Source organism: Zosterops lateralis, assembly GCF_965231275.1.
Source record: "Zosterops lateralis genome assembly, chromosome: 3".
In the NCBI taxonomy this organism is placed as follows: domain Eukaryota; kingdom Metazoa; phylum Chordata; class Aves; order Passeriformes; family Zosteropidae; genus Zosterops; species Zosterops lateralis.
In genome coordinates, this window is record NC_139764.1 from 26,080,218 (window position 1) to 26,103,102 (window position 22,885).

At 49.8% G+C, this 22,885-nt stretch overlaps 1 protein-coding gene across 1 annotated transcript; it reads right to left on the minus strand.

Annotated features, from left to right (window-relative positions):
- Positions 1–10,886: 10,886 nt before the first annotated feature.
- DRC5 (dynein regulatory complex subunit 5) lies at positions 10,887–17,143 on the minus strand (the record flags this gene model as incomplete). Its single annotated transcript, XM_083858393.1, has 4 exons — positions 10,887–11,063; positions 12,979–13,428; positions 14,481–15,049; positions 16,963–17,143. The coding sequence occupies 4 exons, from the start codon at positions 17,141–17,143 to the stop codon at positions 10,887–10,889; spliced, it is 1,377 nt and encodes a 458-aa protein (XP_083714519.1).
- Positions 17,144–22,885: the final 5,742 nt, after the last annotated feature.

Below are 22,885 nucleotides of genomic sequence, written 5' to 3' on the forward strand. Positions count from 1 at the left end.
ATTTTGCATGAAATCCAGCTGGGCTCTGGCTGTGGACTCTGAGCTGCAGGCTCCTGGAAGCCTCATTTTGGCAGAGAGTTCTGAGGGGATAGGAGGGACAAATGCAAAAGCGTGCTAGAGAATTGGGAGCTTCTACTGGGGAAAGGAGGATCAAAAGGATTCTGTTTCTGTGGGACACCACTATTGGTGCAGGCCCCATGCAGAAGGCATCTGCCAAGAGGGATGCTCTGCAGAACAGAGGCCAGGGATATGTTAGAGGAGAACTTGATTAAAACTTAATGTTTTCTTGACAGAGGTTTTTGCAGGGAGGTGTCAGGCTGTGAGAAGCTCATTAGCTACTGAGTTCTTCTGCCTTGGTCTTGTCAGGGCAGGTTGCTCTGAGCTTTGTGCTGCCCCTTCTACCCTGCTGGAAAGGATCTCAGTGACATTGGGCAAAGAGCCTTTGTGTCACTGAAGCTGCAACAATGTTTGCAGCATGCAGACACCCAGCTTTTCCTCCTCCAGCAACACATACCCAAATCTTGTGTCCCTGTTCTCAGAAAAGCTGTCTCCTTTTCAGTCAGCTCTTTGTGGAGTGCGTGCCAAATCAGCCGGTGATTTCTCCAGACAGCATTACTCCTCAGCACCACCCTGCTTCCCTCATCAGCTGTGGTGAACAAAAGCTAAGCAGCATGTCTTGGGTGACAAGGGCAAGTCCATTGGTACCTGAGTGTTTGTGCTTGGTGTCTGTCTCCCCATCTGCCGCAGAAGGGTAAACAGTGAGGCATTTTATTTAGTCCAGCCATCTTCCTCCTGCCAGCTGTTAATGAGGGGTCTGTCTCTCTCATCATGCTGCTGTACTGCTTTGCCTCACAGGTCTTGAGGAGGCTGCAAATGCACCCATGTGCCACATTAGTCCTCTTTTGAAAGTCATCTCCTGCTGGCAAGCTTAGAGTGGTCAGCACTTGTGGGCTTTGTAGAGTTCCACTTTTCATTTCCCCCAGAGCAGTCTGTTCTGCTCTTTATGCTCTTCATATTCTGGTTAGTGTCTCTTGCCCTTTGGGTCAGCTTGTCCTCCTGGATCTCAGGTGCTAAACTACAAACATCAGTGGTTTGAACAGGAAGTCTCTTAAAATCTCACTCTGTTTATGATTCTGTCTTAGCATCTGCCCTTACTTTCACTACCAGAGCTAGATGTTGGCTTAAAGAAGAGGGTCCTTTGGAGGACAGAAAAGCTTAAGGTCTCCAGTGTAGGCACATCCTTCTCTGCGTTTTGTTCTCGTTATTTTTGGCATAGATTCAGACTGGGCGAAAGCAGCCCTGGGATTTCCTTGCTTAGTGATGACATTTGGCTTGCTGTGCACTCGTGCTTCTCTCTCCAAGGGCCTAATGTAAGCCAAGGCCACTGTGTAGTGTCCTCGTGACTCCAGGGAGACAATGGTATGTGCTTGTATGTCCCACTGAATTGAGACAGTGGAGCTGCAATGGGTCATTAGTGAGCAATGAGGTCCCTGCTTGTCCTTCCTGACATGTTCTCTTTGAAATCTCCTGCACATTGCTTAAATTAGGCTGTAATGGCTCATCTTTCTATCTCCAGCCTCCAAGGTGCCTTGGACAGATGGATTTATCTAAGTTTTGGCAGGCCTTTTAGCTCCCTGGGGCAAAGACAGTTTTCACAATGGGGACAGATCAGCAGGGTCTCCGTGCCCCCCGGCTTTTAGAACCTGCAGAAGAGTTTCAGGCAAACATGTCCTTGGCTCTTTCTGGGGCTTTCCATGAGAATGCCTTGTCTTGTTCCTCTGGCCCCATTTTCACCTATGAAATCTCATTCTGGAGGTGGTCTGTCCAGGTGGACATGTGGATCTTGGAGGCATGGCTGCTGTTCTGACCTACAGGATCTGTACAGTCATCCTGCTGCTGAACACCTTCCCCATGTACATGGTGCCAGGTGCAGCCAGGTCCCAGCTGTAGTCCCAGTGCTATTGTCTTTGGCTGGTGTGGACCCACAGTACCCTGAGAAGTGGGATCTCTCTAGTCAGTGTTCCCTGCTGCATGCCAGGATATATCAGAGATCCCATCCCTCATATTCTTGGCCCTGCTGCCCAAATGCACCTGGTAGAAGTGCCCCGCTGGTCCATCCTACTCCATTCTCTCAGGGGTGGAGACATGCCTCAGGCTTAGGAAAGGGGGATGGTGCACTTGGACATGGTAGGGGAGCAGGACTAGGCAGCAGGGACAGGAGCTGCCTAGTGGCTTGACAGGGAAGTGGTGGAGCTGAAGAGGAGAAACTGAAACTAGGGTTCATCCTGGCATGTCTAGTCAGGCAAGAAAGTTCAGAGCAGAAAACTGGGCTCTCCCTTCCATCTCCTGGCATGGGACACTACTCCTGGCATGGGACACTACCAGCAAAGAGGGTTTCCTCCTAAGAGTTGGTGAGAGACCACAGTGCCCTGGGCCAAGGACAGCTGCTGTTATTCTGCTTATGGCTCAGGTTATGAGCCCAGATACCCAGAGATGGTCTGTTCCTGTTCTGGCACACAGCCTCTCCATGGTGTAGTCGTCCCATCTCCTGGCACATACACATCACACACCACAGCTCTGGGCTGTGCAACACTCAGGTGTCTGCTTTTCCTGAGATTTGTGTCTGCTCTCTGCTGTATCCACGTTGGTGATGATGATTCCTTTGGCAGGTTATTCAATGGCCCAATCTGCTCCTCTCAGGATAGCCTTCTCCCTTATATCTAACCTGAGTTCTCCCTGCTGTATCTTAATCCCATTACTTCTCCTCCATTGACTGGTGAGTCTAATTGACTCTGTTCCTTTTTCTCATGGCTTTCCTGACATAAGTAGGCTTGTTATCTGTAGCCTTCTTTTCACCAATCCCAGAGTCTTGGTGCCACTTGCCAGACGGAAGTTTTCACTGTGTAGTGAATATGTCACTCCTGCTCTGATCCTGGCCTGGGCAAGAGGGCCAAAGGGGCAAGCAATGCCTTCCTTGGTCTGTCAGGGGGGCCGTGTCCTCATCTGTGGGGCAGAAGAACTCTTCAAAGTGAGCAGAGTATACAGAGCTGCTGGCTGCTTACACAAGGAGAGCAGGACAGCACGCATCACCCTCTGGGAAGGTCAAAGCTGGGTGCTTGTCATTATGATGGGGGCAATAACTCGAAGGATCTCTGCAGTCAGATGTCTTTGGTTTTTTCCATGCATCATTCAAACACTGCAGTTTTCTGTGGACTGAGAGTCAGGCTCAGCATTGCACTTAGCAGCAGACTTTCCTCATATACCAGAAGGAGAGAGGCAGAAATGCTACCAGCCCCTCTTTGTGGCCCTTCATGGTGCTAATGCAACCCAGAATGGGGCTAGTCCTTACTGCCGCAATGCTGGAGAATTAATTTGGTCTATTTCGTGTTTCCCATCTGTCAATATACTTGTTAGGTACTTAAAAGCTCTCCAGCTTTTCTGAACTGGAGAGAAAAAGAGAGAGAGGGAGAAGTGGTGAGAAGCTCTGGATTAGCTGATCATCAAGACACATCACCATCTATTTATCTATCTTTCAGCACAGTGGAAGCTTCCCACAATAGTGCCTAGCACCTAGCACCGTGCAGAACCAGTCAATGACACCAACCAGCCAAGTAGTACTTCTTTGAGCCCTCTGTGTGTCATGTCTCACTCTACACCAAAGAAGGAGGTTTCAGAGAGGGCTGTCAGGGTGAGCAGCTGTAGGGGCATTCATTCGGATGGGGAGAGGGAATCTGAGCCTGTGGCCAAGGCCAGGCCTTCCAGGCAAATATGCAGCATTAAGGCTGGGGAAGCTGCTGTTCATTTATTGTCAAACAAATGCACCCCCACTCCTTCCTTTCTGCTCCCCATAAAATGCACATTAGAGATCCAGCTGGTCTCTGTCCTCTTTGTTGTCTCTTCAGTCAAGAGGCCACAGCGTTGTTTAATAACTGATGGATGCCAGTGGGGTGAAAACTGCAGGAAAAGTTTTTTTAAGTGGAAGTTTAAGAAAGTAAAGCAGCATCTGATGCCAGCACCTGCTAATATGACAGCAATGGGGTGAATAATCTCCTTCCAGCCTTTCCAACCACAGCGTCAGTACTGCTGTCTAATGTCACCAGGGTGCTGTCTTTAGCAGGGTACAGGCTTTGCTGAAGTGTGCTCCTACTCTGCTGCAGTCACTGTAGGGGCTGGGTCTAAAATGCTACACCACCACCAAGATGATGTGTTACCAAAGAGCTGTAAGTCTCAAGTTGGGATATGTCCTTCTGATTATGTTTCATGCATATCCAGTGGTTAGGATGAAGTCTGTAGGAATATGGTCTGGATCCAGGTAATGTCAGAAATGAAACATAGTTTAAGTGATAGCTCTGTCTGGTGCTGCTGCCTCCTGTGATGCACTTGGGCCTACACTCTCCACTGAGCCAGGTATGCATGGGGACCAAAGGCTGGTTCTTAGGACTTGGGACCCCTGTGGGGACTTGGGGCTGAGCCTGCCTAGGACTGTTTTCCCTGTGGGCATTCTGGAGAAAGTGGGAAGGGGTCATAGTCACAGTTCAGGTAGAAATTATTGGGCGATGTTTATTCCTAATGTTATTTTACTGAAGCCAGTGGTACTATACTAATGTGAGGTTGGCTTAGCAGCTACTCAGAGGGGTCTGTCTTTTGAGTCCAGAAAAATTGATCTGTCACAGTGTTGCTTTGATGCATAGATTTTGTGGTGGGACTTGGCCAACATGAATGAATGTTGAATATCTGTAGTTTCTGCAAGCGGTGGGTTGAATTGTTCTGCTCTACTGCCTCTATCACAGCTGCTCTGCCAAGGGGAACATTATGCCTATGGATGTGATCTCCTCAACTCACTCAAAAGCAAGCTAACAAGCAAATTGACCTCCACAGCACTGGGAGAGGAGCCTTCTCCCACAGGACCATAGCCTTTCCACCTCTGAGGTAAAAGAGGTCCCAAGGACAGAACTGAACCTGCAAGACCCATGGCCTCATGGCCTGCCCTTCCTCCTTCCCTCCTTACCTCATGTCTGTCTTGGAGGAGGGACAGTTTCCCTGTGGAGTTCAACAAGCTCCTCTTCCTGTGGCTCGTGAACAGGCTCTACTAACAGGTATATCATCCACCTATGCAACTCTTCCAGAAGCTGCCAGATTTTCAGGAGCCCATTACAATGTGCAGCATGGCCATCTAGCACTGAGAATAAGCACAGTGGCTGCTGGAAAGCTAAGTGGGTTTTATTCCTCCCCCATTCCCCAGGAAGACTCTTTTTGTTGGGCCATTTTGTTTGTTTGTTTGTTTGGGTTTTGTAAACTTCATCTGGGGAAAATGAAGCTTGTGAGAAATTGGTGCCCATCCTGAACCCTCCCTGGTCCTTTGAACTCTGTGAATGGATGGATCACCTACTGTGATTATAATTTAGTGGATTTTGTAGAACAAAATAACTTCACACACAGACACATGAGGTTCTCTCACTCTCCATCAGCACAAGCTGCTTCTGCAATCTTAGCTACTCACATTAGTGAAAGAAAAAGCCTAGCTAGAATGTGGTGAGATGACGTAGTACTTTGTATCAGTCCCCTGGTCCCAACGTCCATTAGCAGCGCCGTCAGCTGCCGTGACATGAATTCAGACTTTGGATGGCAGCCTGTGAATCAGTCAGGGAGAAAGTTTGGAAAATCCCAAGCCTGAGTCTATGCACATTTCCAGAAGCAGATGCAGAAGGAAGATCAGCTGAAAGCAGACATCACCTCCTGCTTGGCCCTGGCAGAAGCTGGTGGGCTCTGTTTGTGCTGCACCTGCCCCACAGGAAGAGCCTGTCTCCAGGGGCTGAGCAAAGGGGAGTGAGAGTAGCAGTGTGTCTGATGGAGCAGCCCTGCTCAGCTGTCTAGGGAAACAGTGGTGACAGCTGGCCTCTGAAATAACAGGAGTTCACTTTGGAAATGCCAATGGCTTTTTCAAACTGAAATGCAACTAGAAGGCCTTAACAGCTGTGGAGAAGTGTTTTGCATTGCTGTTCCTTGCTTAAAAAAAAATGGTGATGATGTGGGTTTAAACTCTCCGCTCCTTCCATCTCTGTTAGTAATGTGCCATGCTGGTGGAGAAGGAATGCCCAAGGCAGATCAGGATGTTGGCCCTGTGGCTTTGCAGTGGGGTAGGTCGATCAGGAATGGAGGCCAGAGTTTAAAATCTTTCTCTGCCCCTGGAGGTGTGACATGGCCACCACCCAGGCATGGCAGGGTGGGGTTCTGTGTGCTCCTGCACAGCTGGGATCTGTGGCCCTGCAGAGGGTTGATGTGTTTGTGGCTTTGGTGTGGAGACACCCATCCATCCTTGCAGCAAGGGCTTTTCAGGGTGACAGAGCATTGCTTGTTCCTCATGAGAGGAAACTCCTGACCTGGTTTCTGTGAGGAGATGGTGTGAAGTGTCACATTTGCTGCAGTGAGTGGCAGGGAGCAGGGATAAAAGCATGGAGCAAGCTGTGTTCAAGAACAAGCTAATCCATTGCTGGCTGCCTGAAACTGGAGGGCTGCTGGATCTGCTCCCTGGACAACGCTTTCCAGCTCTTCTCACCCTCCCCAAACCCGATGTGCAAACTGTCATTCCTCTGAGCTAGCCAAAGCACTCCCCTCCCCTGAACTCCTCCGAGGCCGTGTATTCACATCATTTTGGTCCCCTTCCTGCTGGGCCAGCCATGAAATGCCAGCAGATGCATGATGACCACAGGCATGCTGGTGGCCAGACCTCACCATACCCTGCCTGTGTACAGCCTTCCAGCAGTGCTCCCTGCCCTGGTGTGCTCACTGCTTGCTTGCTTGCTGCAGAACAACCACAGCACATCCTGGCATCACTTTGTACTTTCCCAGAAAATTTCATAGCACTTGTCCTAAGTTAGAAAACAGAAGGCCTTGATGTTTTGGTGCTCCTGGTCTGCAGACCAGGGAGGAGAAGAGAGGCAAGTCAGCTGTTGTGGCAGTGTGGGACCAGGGGAGAGCATCGTGGTGAAAGCAGCATATCTGCTGGAGAAGTCTCCAAACATGGGGTCTGTGCTTCGCCACTGGGGCCATGGGCAGCTGACAGAGGGCAGAATAGGATGTGAATACTCAGTAAGATATGAGAGGAGGAGAGCTGGCTGAGAAGTGCTGCAAAAGGCTTTGCAGAGGTGCTGGTTTTTACAGGAGACAGAAGGCAAAATGGGGCAGGAGCATGCGGTGCAGAAGCAATGGTGCTGCAAGGCAAGGGAGGATGGGGGGGAAATGGAGCAGGGAATTTCCTAGAGAAGCTTGGGAACAGAGTGGGCTTTTGAAGCAATCTCTGCATGCTCTGGCTGAGGAGAATGGCAGGAGGTATATCCTAAACCGAGGTGCCCAGGCCATGTCTTGCTGCATTGTTGGAACAGCAGTGTCGCCTCCAAGCCCAGCACTGACAGCTTGAGCACGTGTCATCAACTATGATGGCTAATGCAGCCACAAGGTGTAAATGTCACTAATGAATAAATTGCCTTGTGCCTTGGAGAGGCTAATCCATCATGGCCAGAGACAGGGATATGACAAGCCTGGCTATTTCAGGCATACCCTGTAGGGAGGAGGAACGCTTCGTTTCTGAGCCGTCCCCTCCACCTAAGGAAGCCAATGCAGGGCTTGGCTCTGTGCCACTTCCCATCTTCCCAGCCACATGAGCTCAGGCTTCATCCCTCTTCACTGCAACTGAAGAAGCATGAAATGATCTAGATTAGCCAAAAGTGCCCTGTCAGCAGGGTGGTACATAGCTGGTGATTGAGTTTGGAGGGAGGCTGCTGGACACAGGGCACAGGTGCTGTAGGGATGATGGAATATAGTGATGGGTCTCCAGTGACTGGGAGAGCTTGTGTTAGTTGTCTAGGTGTGTTTCAGGCCAGGAGTGCTTGGCACTATGTTTTAGAAGTGTGCTGTTTCCTCCTCACCCCACTGTGCTGTCCCAGAGGCAGTGCACAGGACCCCATTTTCAGGACCCCCTGTGCTGCTGAATCCCAGCCACCAGCACCTTGGCTGACTGTGCAGGGGGCCAGCAGGTACCAAACAGGCAGAGACAGCTCAGCCAAGACAAATCCAGCTCCATGGGAGCAAAGGGAGACTGAACACAGCAACCATTTCTGTGCACAGCCTCTGCTCATTGTTGTGGCAGCCTGCTCCTCCTCCCCAAGTCAGTGCTCAAAATCAACCTGCCATCCTGTTTGCGACATATGCCAGTGTGACACCTTGTAAATCGCTGCCTGGGTCTCTGTGAGCAGAAACTGCCAGGCTTGGGAAGCTGGCCACTGTCTCCTGCTGCCGTGTGCGCTCCGCTCAGAGCAGCGGAAGCCGCAGTCACCATCTGCTGTGGGAGGGAGCCAGGCGGGTGTCCCTGCTCCCGCTTGATGGGACAGGCACAGCCCGAGTGCAAGCCCTCGTGTCATTCCCCCTTCTTTACCTTCTGGCCACCCCTGTTTGTCACCTCTCTCTAGCACAGACCCATGGGTGAGGGCATGCTCCCAGCTTGACTTTGCTGAGTGCTGCTGATGCTGCATTGGTGGGTGGTGTAGTGCCCAAGCTCACTCCCTCCTCCAGATGGAGACCCCAAATTAACCCCCTCCTCAAAGCCTGCCAGTACTCCTTGGGGATAGATCTCATGGGAGAGCTAAGGTATCTGTTCTGGCCCTGCACTCAGCACAAAGTGAACAGCTAGTTACCCACCCTGTGGTAGCTGGACCTGACAAGTAACTCACCAACAGCAGGAATGTTCATACTCCAACAATCTGCTGTTGCTGTCTGACCAGAGTTCATGGCATTTGAAATGGTTTCTACCCTTGCAGACTGGCAAATAGTTGACTGTTGGTCTTGCGTGTGGGCAAGTGGTGCTTGCTGCTTGTTTTGGACTTTATTTTTTGGCAGAGTTCTCTAGACAACAGTTACCTGTCCAGGCATTCCTGTACGTGGCAGCCCAGGAATAGGTTTGAAGGGTGCTTAAGTGGTGTTAACAGTCTCAGCTGTTAGCAGGAAAATGAGCAGTAAGTATCCTGGAAAGCGAGTCAGAAGTTGTTCTGGTGATGACATGTTTTCCCAAGCCCTTTTCTTTCCGTCCCTTGTCCTCACTGGCTCTGGTGGCCAGTTCCTCCTCATGTGTCTGCTAGCATGTCTGCAGGATCTCATCGCTGCCCACCAAGCATGAGCTTTCATTGCACAACTGACTGACCAGCTGCAGCCCTGTCCTTGGAGCTACAGGCAGGCTTGCCTAGGACCAGGCCACCCCCATTAAACCCCCACCCTCGCTGCTGGAGCTATTGCTTCATCAGCCTGATGCTGATCTGGGTCTTTTCTGCTGTTTCTGAACATGAGTTCTCATCTCATTGAGGTGTGTCATCCAGTGAAAATATTTTGTAAATGCAAATAAAAATAAATAAGTATATTCAATACCTCGGTCTCGAGGATGGGAAGCAAATAGTGGGAGACGCCCAGGTAGGGAGCTTTCACAGCTGCTACTGCTGGTTGGGAATTCTTCTGGACGTAGCCCCTGGAGCATCCATCAATAGTTGGGAAGGGAGCTACACAAGCCTGTGAGGGCTTGGGGCTGAGCCCTGTCAGCACCCCTTGTGTGGCCCCTGCTGTCAGGGCAGCCTTGCACTCCATCCTTTCCGATCTATGTGGGCGTGGCATGGTGCAGGTGAAGGTCCTGTCAGCCAGGGGCCAGTGGCACCGTCGGTGTCTGTATCCATCAGGCAGGGCAAGGCAAAAGCGGGTATGTGGTGAATAAATTCTTTTGTGAACACTGGGAAATGGTTTTTACTTCTCAACTCTGTCAATATGATCTAGCTCTGTCTGTCTCTCTATATATGTACAAACAGTATATCACGATGTTGCCTTTTTTGTTGGAAATATCGAAGTACAAAGATTGTAAACCAAATCGGTGTAATAAAAGTTTCAGATGATTCACTGAGGTGGTTGCCAGCAGTGGGTCTGTGAGCACTGGTGTTGGGAAGGGCTGGGAGGCATGAGAAGCTCCTGCATTGCTCATAGGGTGGGAGGGGCTGGAAGTCAACTCAGTTGCTTAATTCCCTGATATTTCCTGAGCAGGGTGGTCAATGGACCAACTCACTCAAGTGTGTGCCTTGTCCCATCCTCAGCTGATTACAGCCTGTAGAACAAAAGGAAGCTGCACTGTTTTCAAACTTGTGAGCCAGCAGTCCTGAAGGGACCCCTCTAGCTTGAAGTTATGCAAAACACAGATTGTTTTGGACAGGTTTGCACAGAAGAGCACTACTAGGTAAGGTAAGCATCTGGTTGTAAAGAGCTCACCTGTTGCAAAGCAGACTAGCACTGTACAAAAGCAGAGCAACCTAAAGCAGGAAACCATGGTGGTGAGACCTCTTGATTTGTTGAATTTATTTCTATTTACTTTTCACCATCCGTATCAGACTCCAGACAGATTTTACTATAAATAGAAGTAGATTTTTGAGCAGAGCAATAGCCAGAAAAAGCTGCTGAGGAACTAGAAGCAACATTCCCTCAATCCTCTCACATCCTCCTCAGCAAAACCTTTAAGTTAAGTCTGGACTAGACCATTTAGGTGGCCGAGACTTTGCTGCTTTACAGGTGGAACAATATTCAGTTGTCTGAACTAAGCTTGCTGCTGGAGCATATACAAGCATGATGGGAGGTGAGATTTAGGGTGCAGTGAGAGAGAGGGCTTAAGAGGCAGATTGCTCTGTGGTGTCACTACAGTGTCTTGAGCTCTAATGTCTCCAATTAACTCACAGGGGCTCTGGGAAAGGCTGCAGTGACAGCCACAAGTTAAGTGTTTCTCAGAAAAGTAAATAAAAACAAGACTCTGAAGTAAAGTTTTTCCAAGACTGCACACCCAAAGCTCATTGCTCCCAGGAGCACTTTATTCAAAGGGCTTCTGTGGTGGGTTGCTGCAAAGATCCCATCCTCACTGCTTCCCGGTTGGCCCACACAATTTCGTGAATGAGGAAACCAGTCTCCTGTTCCACCTCTGTGTGCCGGAGATCAAGCTCAATCAAAGTCTTGTTGTTGGCCAGCCCTTTAAGCAGCTGCTTCCCACCATCCTGCAAAAGGATGAGAGGGGATGGTTAAAGCAGGACATCCGAAACAGAAGTATGTTGCTCCTTTTCCCTCCTCCCCAGGGCAACTTCTGCTGCTGTCAGTGCAAGGTCCATGAGATGGTGCCAAGAGGGATAAAGGTCTCCACCCAGGTCTGAAATGTTGCTCACAGGAGAAGTGCAGAGGAGGAGTGTAACCTTATGCACCTCTCTGTGATATGACACATGCTAATGACTCCCTCTGGGTACCATGTCAGGACTTCTCAAGCTCATGCTGGTTAATAACACATCTGGCAATGATAACCTGAGTCGAGTCTGCTCCCCCCTGTTCCCCGGTTCCCAGCTTACTGCTCGCTGAGGACAAATGGATTAAGAGTGCTGTTCCTCATCTTGGCAGTCCTGAGAGCCCCAGAACTGGCATATTTGTGTCTGGATGCCATTTCCCAGGCTGAGTTGGCTTTCCTGAGGGGAGTATCTCATGTAACTGAAGACCAGGCTGCATGAGACAGAAACTGTCATGTAGCCTTAGGGAGGCAACACACTCTGAGGCATTTCCCCCCCATACATGAAGCACTGTATTCAAGGGTGTGCCAATTTGAACTTTTTTCTGCTGTTGTTCTTCAGTTTCAGGTACTAAATACACCTCCTGCCCTATATCCTCCATCCAGATGGTCCCCTCATCTCAACATCCTTCCTCTTAGCCCTTTTGCCAAAAAGGGCAGAGCAAAGAGGACTGGGAAGAGGTCTCTTTTTAATGGGATACATAGGTCAGAATTGAATGCATCTCTAGCAAAACTCCCAGTTTTCCCAAAGATAATACTACCAGCCATCTTTTGGGCTGCCATGGAACTTCACAAATGGGTAACAGGAGACCTCATCAGAAGGAAGATGCTAAGCACAGAGATTATTATTCACTAAACAAAAATCCTTCTGTCCTTTCCAATCTTTGCCCCCTTGTATCATTAAACTCAAATGGTTTTTCACATCCAGGACCATAAAACTCAGAACTCACAAAAGGGTTTTCTGCCATCAAATCCTTTTAAAACCCTTGTCAAACACGTTGATGCCAATATTCCTGCCAGCAGGGACAGCTGGTCTTGCTGTCTCTTTATTTGACAGTGAGAATAATTGAGGCAGCACAGAAAGTTTAAAAGCCAGCATGATTGCTTTTGGCTGTCTAGTTTCAGATTTCTAAAGCTCTTTTTAATCAGCAGAAGAGAAGCGATCTGGTTTGTGGGCATGTTTCATACTGCAGCTCTTAGGGATGTAGTAAGATCTGTGGATGCTCTTATGTCTAGAAAATGTAATTCTATGTTTTAGGAGTCACTTACAAGCACGCAGACATGACACTCCTGACCCACCACAACCACTCCCGGGCTGCAGGGTGAGTTAAAGAAGCTCAACAACCAAGCCAATTTTCTAACAGTCTCCTCTGAGCGTGTGATGGACAGGAGAAATTCTGGGAAGGGTGACACTATCTGTATGCTGCTGAGTGACAGATGGCACAGCAGATCGAAAGCACAGAGGATATGCATGAGACCCTCATCTCATGCTGCCTATCATTAACTACGCTCACGTGTGTGAAGCGTCTGTGGTTTTTCCCAGACATGCTTCCTGGTTTTCAGTTTCCTGGGAGGAAAATCCCTCTCTGCCCAAAAGCCCAAAGCCTCAAAGACAGATTCAGCCCTATGAACAGAGCTAGATGTAACAAGCGAGGTAAATGCATGTTCATGCAGAGAAGGTGTCCTTCTTTTTCCTGACATCTGCTGCAGTCTCTTCCCTGCTCACGATTGATTGTTATCATAGCAAGAATGCAAAATGAGGGATGCATTTGCTTCTGTGGCTTTGAAACAGGCTCAGCACTGCTTTGCAAGGCCACCATGCAGGCTCGCAGACTGCAGGGAGAAGAGGCTTCTCTTACCAGCCCCAGGTGGTTGCATGAGAAGCTGATGCTCGTCAGAGTGGTGTTCTGAGCCAGGACCTGGGAGAACACTGCTGCGGTTCTCTCTGACACGTTATTACTTCCCAGATGGAGGGACTTCAGGCTGGTGTTGGTCAGCAGGGCATGGCCAATCGCCTCCCCACCTTTGTCCTCCACAAAGTTGAGGCGCAGATTCAGGGAGGTCAGGGTGGAGCTCTCAGCCAGGCCTTGAGCTAGAGCCTGAGCCCCCAGGTGACAGATCTGGTTGTTACACAGATCGAGGGTTTCTAATTTGCTGTGGCTGATCAGCTTGCCAAGAGCTTGTGCCCCATGGTCCTTGATGAGATTATGGGACAAGTCCAGCTCCAACAAGCAAGGGTGATGCTGCAAGTTACGGGCCAGGAGCTTGATCTTGTCATCATCCACTTTGCTTCGTGTCAGCTTGAAAACCTGTGGGCATAAAAACCACAGTCACTACAACAGCCAGTGCTTTGGACTGAGCTTTGTACAAGATCATCATGGAGTTAAACCTATGGTCCACCAAACAGGATTCATCTCCCTTCACTTCAGACATCTTTAGCTAGCAGGCTCAAGTAGTTACTGTCCTAGTGGGCAGATACTTCCAGCAAGCAGGGCATGCTGCTGATGTCCCATGCCTGTTCTAGGGAAAAAGGGTTTGTCTCCTAGAAACGCCTGTTCCTCTCATCTGGCTGCACAAGAACTCTAACTGGAGGCCAAATTAAAGCAAGATAAAGCTGTCCAAATGTCTGCAGCAACTAGCAGCAGAACCCACCCCAGATCACAGTCAAACCTGTCTGAATGAACATGTGCACCAGTGGTAACCACAGCACAATGTCCTGTGTGGCCACAGCATATTAACAGCCACAAGAGAGGTCATTTGTCTTCTGGAAGCCATATTTCCCAAAGCATGCCAATCTGTGGGGAGTCCATCCAGCTTTCTCTGGCTCCACTCTGGATAGCAGTGCCCACTGATGTTTTGTAGGTGCTGAGTATCTGCACTGCGGTTGCCACAGAGCTGAAGATACTGTAAGTGTTTAGGAGGAAAATCCCTCATTGCTCTAAGGCAAGTGTGAGTGTTTCCCCATGCTGTTCTTGCGGGTCTTTGCTCTTCTGGGAGAGGCTGGCACGCATTTACTAAGCAAAACTACCAAAAACTCCTTATGGACTTTTTCTCTCCTTGCTCCCAGGACTATATGAAGAGTTAAAACAGTGGAGTGCTGCTGCCCCTTATGCTACAGGCAACAAGTTTTGTGGGAGCAAGTATTTTTCTCTCTGATTCTTTGACAACCCATTCTAACAAGGACCTGGCAGAAGAAGATACTCAGCTCTAGGCCAGCAGGTTAACATCTCTGCACTCTGACAGAGCATGTGACTTGCAAAAGAAGGGTGCTACCAGCAAGCAAAACTGGTGCCTGTATTTCTATCCACAGGCAATTTGAAGATCTAGCTAAGGGAGTAATGTTTGGTTTGGGGTGCATTACTTTCAAGTTACGGCACATCTTCACTGCAGTGGCCAAGTTGGAGCAGTCCAGATCAGTGAAGTTAAAGAGGCTCCACTCAAAGTTCATGCCACAGTTCTTCACACCATAAGTGAGATGAAGCTCTTGAAGGTGAGGGAGATCAACAAGGAGATCTCTCAGGTCATAGTGATGCATGTAGACCTCACCAAGTTCAGCTTCCTCCTCTGTGTCAGAGAGATCATTGCTCTCCTTCTTTTGCTCCACCCACAAAGGTGGCAGGAACTGATCAATCTCCAGTTTCCGCACGTAGCCTTTGCAGAGCGGGATGAGGTCTAGGACCTCTCTGGGGTCTGTGGTGTTAGGGATGAAAAACTTCAGAATGTTCTCCAGGTGACGTTCAAAGAACATCCGTTTCCAGCTGCCTCTGTAGTTGGAGACATCACACACTTGCCAGCGCTCCATACAGCGCCTCTTCCAGTACTCCTCATGGCTTACTATGTTGGCAGTCACGGTGAGTGGAAGGCTGGTGGAGAGTCTGTCCACCACCTTCTTTTGGTGCTCAGGCAGAAGATAGTTTAAAATAGGGTTCTCTGGAAGAGATAAAAGGAATGAGAGATTGGTCTGAGCACAGGAACAATTGCTGGCACTGTGGTTCTGCCCAGGCCCCCAGCTGTATGCCCATGCCCTTCCCTCTGCTGATACTGGCTCTCTCCTTGGTTGCTAGAAGCTGGAGCACAGAGCTAAGTTGGCAGAAGGAATGTAGGATTTATTTGTACATTTCCATATACAATTTCTAGCTTTTAAAATGAAACAGCGTAATTGGGTTTACTCTCATAATATTTGGGAACTGTGCCAGAAACTGCGCTCCCCATTTAAACTTAGTTTGAATGCAGTTTTTATTCAGAGCAGGAATTCTGCTCCCAAGAGAACTAATTCAGCCTTACAGTGATGGGAGAGCTTGGCCTGCCATTTGCTCAACTTTCTCCCTTTTGGTTTCTAAGCATATTGAAGAACAGTATTTGAGAACAACTGTGTGCTTTGCATGCAGGTCCTTGTGCCTATTTATTTTAATTCGAGTGTCGGTCTTAACTCAAGTTGATTACTGTTCCTTTTTGCTGAGGCATACTCCTAGCTTTTAGGTCCACCTTGTTTAAATAAAAGTTCTGTGTTTCCAGGTACTCTTTCCCCTGAGTCTCTTTTCCAATGCTTGCCCTAAATCTCAGCTCTCTTCTTTGGTGGAAGTTCTTTGTGGCAAGAAATGCCAGGGAAAAGCCATGTGTACTCACACCATGAATATTTGGTTAATGTGAATACAGTTATGTTGAGTAACATAAATCATCAGTGGAGAAACCTATCTGTGTATGGGAAAGCAGATTATGAAACACAAAGTCAGGTTAGCTTTATATTTCCCCTATTGCTGGGGCATTTCCTTCCTAAGGGCACTGATAGTTTTACAACAGCCTCTTCCTGGAGTCTGTTTTCCAGTGTCCTACAGCTGACACTGCAGTGGCCTTCTCTGCCAAGTCCCATGGGACAAGCAGAGGTGGGACACATATGGGCAGGGCTGAGCTAGCTTCACTCAGGCTCACTCAGGCCCCACCGTGGGCAAGGTGCATCCTCACAGCTCTGGTAACAGCACAAGGTTCCCCATGAAAATGAGCACATTGCTTTTATGTGTGCACAGTGCAGGTCCAATGCATTTGGCATCAAACTGACTGATCAGGCTGCTAGGACTGCAAGGTTGTCCCAGTTCAGACCCTCAAGTACCATTGGCTCGTGACATAAGGCAGCACTGAGCTCCTCTGTACTGTCTTACAGTCCCAGTGTGGACATAGCCTTAAAACTATCTTTGGTCTTTGCTGCCACTTCACTGAGTCAGCCAAAAAGACAGGTAGGCCCTTCTTTCCCCCCTCCCAGTCAGCTCTCAGATGAGACATGCTTCTTCTGTTTTTCTGTGTTTCATCAGTCCACCTGCTTCAAAAGCACATTCCCTGCCTGAGGATATAACTTGTCACATCACCACCAAAAGCCATGGAGGAGGGGTGAGCCTGTGAGTACAATACTGAGATGATAGCTCCTCTGGGCAGGGAGCAATTCTCCATCTCTTTGTACAGCACTTGGTACAACAGGGCTCCATCCTGGAGCGCTATCCTAATGTCTTTATGGATGAAGAGCAGGAAACAGCAACTGCACAGCCCCGGTCGTGGCTGAGGTGAGTCCAGAAGAGCATGGATGGAAGAAGATGTGATGGAACAAGGTCAGAGTCACATCCTGGACTGCAGCCCAGAGGACTACAGCCATCCCTGAAGTGTACAAATACATAGTTAGCAACTAAACAGTTTGTTTAACTAGCTGCCCAAGGGGAAATTTCTCCCCATCTGTTCCTTTGGCAGGGCTGGGTGCCATACTGCCTTTCAGATGCATCTGCCTCCCTTGTTGACCCTCTGCTCTCTGGGACTGACCGTCTCTCCATGTGTCCTAAAGTAAATGTGGTCCCACTTACTTTCAAAATTGTGAACGATGTGCTGGAGGCAGAGCTCAGTGAGGGGAGGGACAGTGACCAGGGACCAACTGAGATCCTCAGTGATGCAGCGGCGTGTGTAGAATGGGCCATCAGCGAGGTTGGCCTGAGATGGACGTGGTGAGGGAGTGGTGCCCTTGTCACCAGCTGCTGGCTGCTGCATTCTTGCTCAGGACCTACTTCTGCTTCAGGAGAAGCAAGGGGAAAATTCCTTAGGAGTCACCACTGCGTGGTTACCTGCAAAAGAAAAAGGCAGCTTTAGAAAGAAGCCAGCAGTAGCAATGGTCAGCCCACATTGCTCTCCTGTAACACACTTTCCCCTTGCCTGCCTCCTCTGCTTTGGACTGGAAGCACTGCAGCCAAACAACTATTACTCAGCCTCATCTTTATACCCTGCCCTGTGCAAAGAGGTCTCTAGACACCACATGCAATAAGGAGATAATAATGTGGTGTTAATTCAGAGTGCTGTTGAAGAGGATGGACAGGAATTGATTGTTTACTGTCTTTTCCAATAAAAGTAATAGGGGAAGCTGGTAGGAACTAGGCTTAAAGCAAAGGGTTCTTCACACAGACAGCATATGAACTGGGAAATTCCTTGCCACAGGATGATAGGAGTCTGTGCAGGCTCTAAGAAAAGTCCGTGGAAGAGAAACCCTTCCATGGAGAAATGTGGAAGAGAATGATGAAATACACAGAAGTCATGTGGCTCAGTGTGAGCAGCTGAACACAGCTGGAGGTGGGGAGAGTGTTGGAGGAAAGAACCCACACTTGTATTGTTTTTCTACTCTTCTCCAGGTGTCTGCTTCTAGCCACTGTCAGAGATGGGGTTTTGGAACAGGTGTCCCCTGGTTTGATCCAGTATGCCTGTTCTTATGACTCTATGAAGACAGATGCTTCACAGATGAATACATTATAAGTGTATTCTTTTTCTGCTTTTCTCCATTATTCTCCAGCTGAACTCCTTCCAAACATCCATTAACTGATGAGATGGGTCAGACCTGTTCAGACCACACTGAGCCTAAGCAGATATGAGCTACAAGAACCAGCCTGGAGCAGAAGGAAGGATGCCTGGTCCTATTAATTTTGCAGAGCTTTCCCAGACCAAAGTTTTCCATTTGCCGTTTCCTATTCCAGCCTCAAGGCCAGTGCTCTCAGAATCTCACATGTATGGTTATTACTTGGAAGTCCTCATGGTTCTCTAACCAGCTAGTCTGAAAGAAGCAGAAAAGACACCAGAAAGGAATCATGCACTTGAATTCTGGGTTCCACAAGAGCATCTAGGTCTGGTGAGTATCCCCCAGGGCATACAGACCCACGCTGATCCTTACTGGGGCTAACTGGACTTAACAGGGCTGCAGCACAGGGCTGGGCAGTTACAGGCTGCAGGACACCTAAAAGAAGCATGAAGCAGAGGTGGATGGCAATGTCAGAGGTGAGAACACCTTCCTGCAAGACCAAGAGGATATCTCAGGGCAGTGGTGGCCTTGCACCACCATAGGGTCAAAAGATCCTGTGGAAGGAGAACTGCCATATAGTATCTATGGCCACCATATCCCTCACACTAAGGGTGGTTTGATCCAAACCACTTCCTCCTTTGTGAGGATGTGACCCAGACAGTGTCCCTAGATGAACCATCTTAGTCTTTCCTTCCCCTACACAAGGTTGCTCCTTTCACCTTTGCCTTCCCAGCTTGTGACGCTTCTGTCTGCACTGCCCTCCCCCTGAAAGCTTTGGAGCAGGCTTTGCTAGTGTTACTCCCTCTGCTCCTTCTCCTTCCAAAATGCAGCTGAGGAAGGGCCTGCAAAAGAGGGAAGAGAGGAGATCTGTGAAATGCTGAGGTCTAGAAGAGAGGAGCAAATGATTCATGCTAAAAATATGTGAGCAAAGGCTTCTTCAAATGCACTTGAGGCAGGCCTGAGAGTGACAATCAGAAAAGGGTGGAGATGGCAGTGGAAGGACATTCTCTGGCCTAGAGCAGGAGGATGAAGGGTGCCAAGGGCAGGCAAGCTGTATTTCCTGGGAGGCAGTAGTATACAGATGACAAAGGTAAAGGCTGTAGGAAAAGGAAGCCTGATCTGATGACGGGTGGATGTGGACAGAGAAGGAATGAGTGGTAGGCAGCTGTGAGGATGGACTGGGGATCCTTTCCCTGTGAAGGCCTTTGTGCCTTAAGGAAGGTGCTATGATGATGGGTCACCTTTCAGGGGGAAGAGAAGAGACCTGATTCTCCACAGCACACTAACCCAGCTGAGACCCAGCTCCTGGTGCTCAATGGACTTCAGTGGAAGGGCAAAACACAGCTAGAAGGCAGTGAGGTGGCATTAATAGAAGTGACTGGGAGAATTGTTTTCTCCTTGCTCAGACCTTTGTCCTATTCAAAAAGCATCTGTATCATTTTGTTCCCCAGGCCAATCGCTAATTGGAGTTTCTGATGGCTTTCCTGACCTTTTGGAAACAACCATTAAAGGCCAGCTGTTGGGGAGAGCCAGTGCAGCATTGGTGGCCTAGGATTTTTCCTGTCTGTTCCAGCAGATGACCCAATTGCCTGTTTACCAATGGCAGTTTGATTTTCAGAGGGTAGGTAACCCATGGCACATGCAGGGCTGCTGAATGAGTTCCAAGAGTCAAGGCAGGAGGCACAGCTGCACTGAGGCAGAACTGCCCAGGCTGCTGAGAAGCTTTCCCTTGATCTGAGCCCCAGAGCAGGTCAGCTCAGCTGACTCCATCATGCCCACTTGTTATTCACTATGAGGCCAACAGGAGCAAGGCTGCAAAGCATCCAAATCAACCCCATGCCTCAGGTGCCAGGTCTGATGCTGAGCCACTGCTCCCAATACATCCATTCTCACCATGCCAGGTGGTGAACACACCTTCCAGGTGCCCTTACCACCAGGGGAAGGGCCTCTTTCACTGCTCACCCCCTCTGCCTGGGCTGTGGGAGTCTCACCCAGCCAGAGCTGAGACTCAAAGCCAGTTTCCAGAGCCGGGTTTGCTAAGGATGTATGTAAACACAGGGGCAGCACTGTTATTCACCATCAATAAACCAAGTCAACACTGTTAATGCACACTCCTTCCCACCCACTCTACATACATATCAGTCACCTATCCTAAAAAAGCCTTATTAGACAATATACAATAAACAGAGTCAGGTAGTAAATTCCCAGTTTTTGTCATTTACCACCCAGATCAGACTGAAAAGCAAATAATGCTAGGAACGTCTTAAAAAAATAAAGGAAATCACACTTCCCTTCCCTAGGAGGAACTGACAGAAATCTACTCAAACAACCAAATTATGCTGCTACTCACATGCCTAACAAACCTTCTTCAGCTGAACCTGTTCTGATCTGGAAAGAAAAGATTTCTTTTTCTCTTTTCATTCACACCAAATCCCAGAGAGACCAAAAAAAGAAGAACTGCATGGAAACTGGTGACCTTTGGCTGATGCTGCTGATCCAAGAAATGGAACAACTGTAAACACTGTGCTTACTGAAGAGTTTGTAAGAGCAGGATGAATTATTTCTGAGGGTGGTTATGCCCCAGCCAAGACAGTATCTGCACTGAAGCTCTGTCTGCCCATTAATTGAGGGAGCTCTTACATCATTGCAGCAGCACCTCGAAAATGCCAGTTGTGCTGCAGGTTCTGACCTTAATGCTGTTGTCTGTAGTCTAGGCAAGTGATCCAGAGTCTGGCTAACACCACTGATCCCACTGACACCAGTGGGGACTTGCCATGCTCTGGGGCACTTCCAAAGGCTAATGCTAAGTGTGCATTAGGACACTGTGTTGCAGGCTAATCCAGGGCCTGAGATATTGCAATGGGCTTTAAGTGAGTTTTTTTTTTTTTAAAGTGAGGAATCTATTTAGCTTCAGATATAATGAAATTTGTCTGTAATGGGAGATTGGGCAGAGTGAGGCCAGCTGGCCGTTTGGGAATTTGGTTAATGTCACCACTGTAATCCTGGCAGCCTCAAGGCCCAAAACTGTGTTCCTGGATGTCTGTCAGCGTGCCCTGGAAAGGGCTGCTGCCCCAGTGGGATGTCAGAAAAACAAAAGCCTTTCGGGGCTGGAGAGGGGTCCCTTTCCCGGGGGGCAAGGAGAACGCCTGGATGCTGCTGGATCCAGAACGCCGCGGCCCCGCCAGCCCCACCAGCCCACCCCATGGGGTGCCGGCCCTGCGCTCCCCCCTGCCGGCCAAAAGCTCCTCTCCAGAGACCCCGAGAGGGAAGGAAACTCCGTTCCGAGTCAGACCTGCGAGCCGCCGGGGGAGAGCCCGCCCAGGGGCGCTGCGTGTCCCGGGCCCGCCAGCGCCGGGGGCACCGGGCTGTGAGCGCGGCCCAGAGCCCTGTGCCCGGGGGATTCGGCTGCCGGCTCTGTCCTGCTGCTGCTCTGGGGCAGAGAAGGGCGGGGAGCGGCCCGGCCCCGCTCGGCACCGCTCTGTCTCCAGGGACGCGGCCGTTGCCGGGCGGGGCTCCCTGGGCAGGCCCTGGGCCCTCGGGGGAGCCGCTCCCGGCGCCGTGAGGGGCCGCGGCCTCGCCCCAGCCCGGCCCACGCAGAGCCGCTGTCACAGCCCTGCCCGCTGTCATAGGACCTGCCCGCTGTCACAGACCTGCCCGGTGTCACAGGCCTGCCCGCTGTCACACACCTGCCCGCTGTCACAGCCCTGCCCGCTGTCACAGCCCTGCCCGCTGTCACAGACCTGCCCACTGTCACAGCCCTGCCCGCTGTCACAGGCCTGCCCGCAGTCACAGCCCTGCCCGCTGTCACAGCCCTGCCCGCTGTCACAGACCTGCCCCCTGTCACAGCCCTGCCCGCTGTCACAGACCTGCCCGGTGTCACAGCCCTGCCCGGTGTCACAGCCCTGCCCGCTGTCACAGCCCTGCCCGCTGTCACAGCCCTGCCCGCTGCCAGGGCGTAAGGGGCAGCGGCAGGAAGGCAGAGGAACAGTGTCGCCCTGAATTTTCTTGCCTGTGAAATTCTGTACCTTTGCAGCAGCTTTCCCACGCTGCTTCACATAAACAATATTGGTTTTCTTACAACTTATCTATGTGTTTACATATTTCTTCTCTAGGAGGAGGAATATGATTGATGGTCAAGTCCACCAATGATGTTCATTAGGTGGTGACCCTTTTTGGCCAATCTTTGGCCTTCTGTACAAAATGTAGATAAGGATGGAGTCAGACACTAAATTAGAATCTTTGCTGCTTGACCTCCTGCTGCCTGCATGTCTTTTGTGTGTCCGACATAGCGACAGAACAGGGTTTGGGATGGCACTCCCCCGCCACCCTGCCCCACTGCAGCTCCTGAGAGTTACTGCCGTGGTGAGTAGGAGCCTCCTCTTCCAGCACAGAGGAGATGTGTGAGCTCACCGCCGTGCTCCACCAGTGCTGGGTGGGGAGGGAGGTGGCATTGGCTGAAGTCCCGGACACTCCTGCAGCAGCAGCAGCAGCAGCTGTCGCATCATGGAAAGAATGGGGCAAGGTGTGGAATGTGAATGGTTCGGTACCAGTCAGTGTTCAAAGGGTTACTACATGGTTGTCCTCAAGATATCCGTTTTGTTGCATGTTTGTATGGCTGAAGGTACGCTGTCTGTGCCTGAAATGGGCTTGCTTTGAGGCCTTGTATTTTGGGGCAGAATGACATCACAGGCAGGTCTGAGGGGGAGGAAAGCAAATCTGAGAACTCCACTGATGGCAAGAAGATCTTGGTCCATCTGCTGTATGTTCATCTCTTCTCCTTGACCTGTTCTGCTGTTAAGCATCCTCTACAGAGGTGGGGAAAGACCAGAATTCTCATCAAGGCACACCTCATGCTGTGGAATACAAAGAGTAAACAAGGGGATGAAAACACGCGTCTCCTCTTTCCTATTTCTCAGATCTAAGCATTGCAGCATTTGCCAGGGCATTTC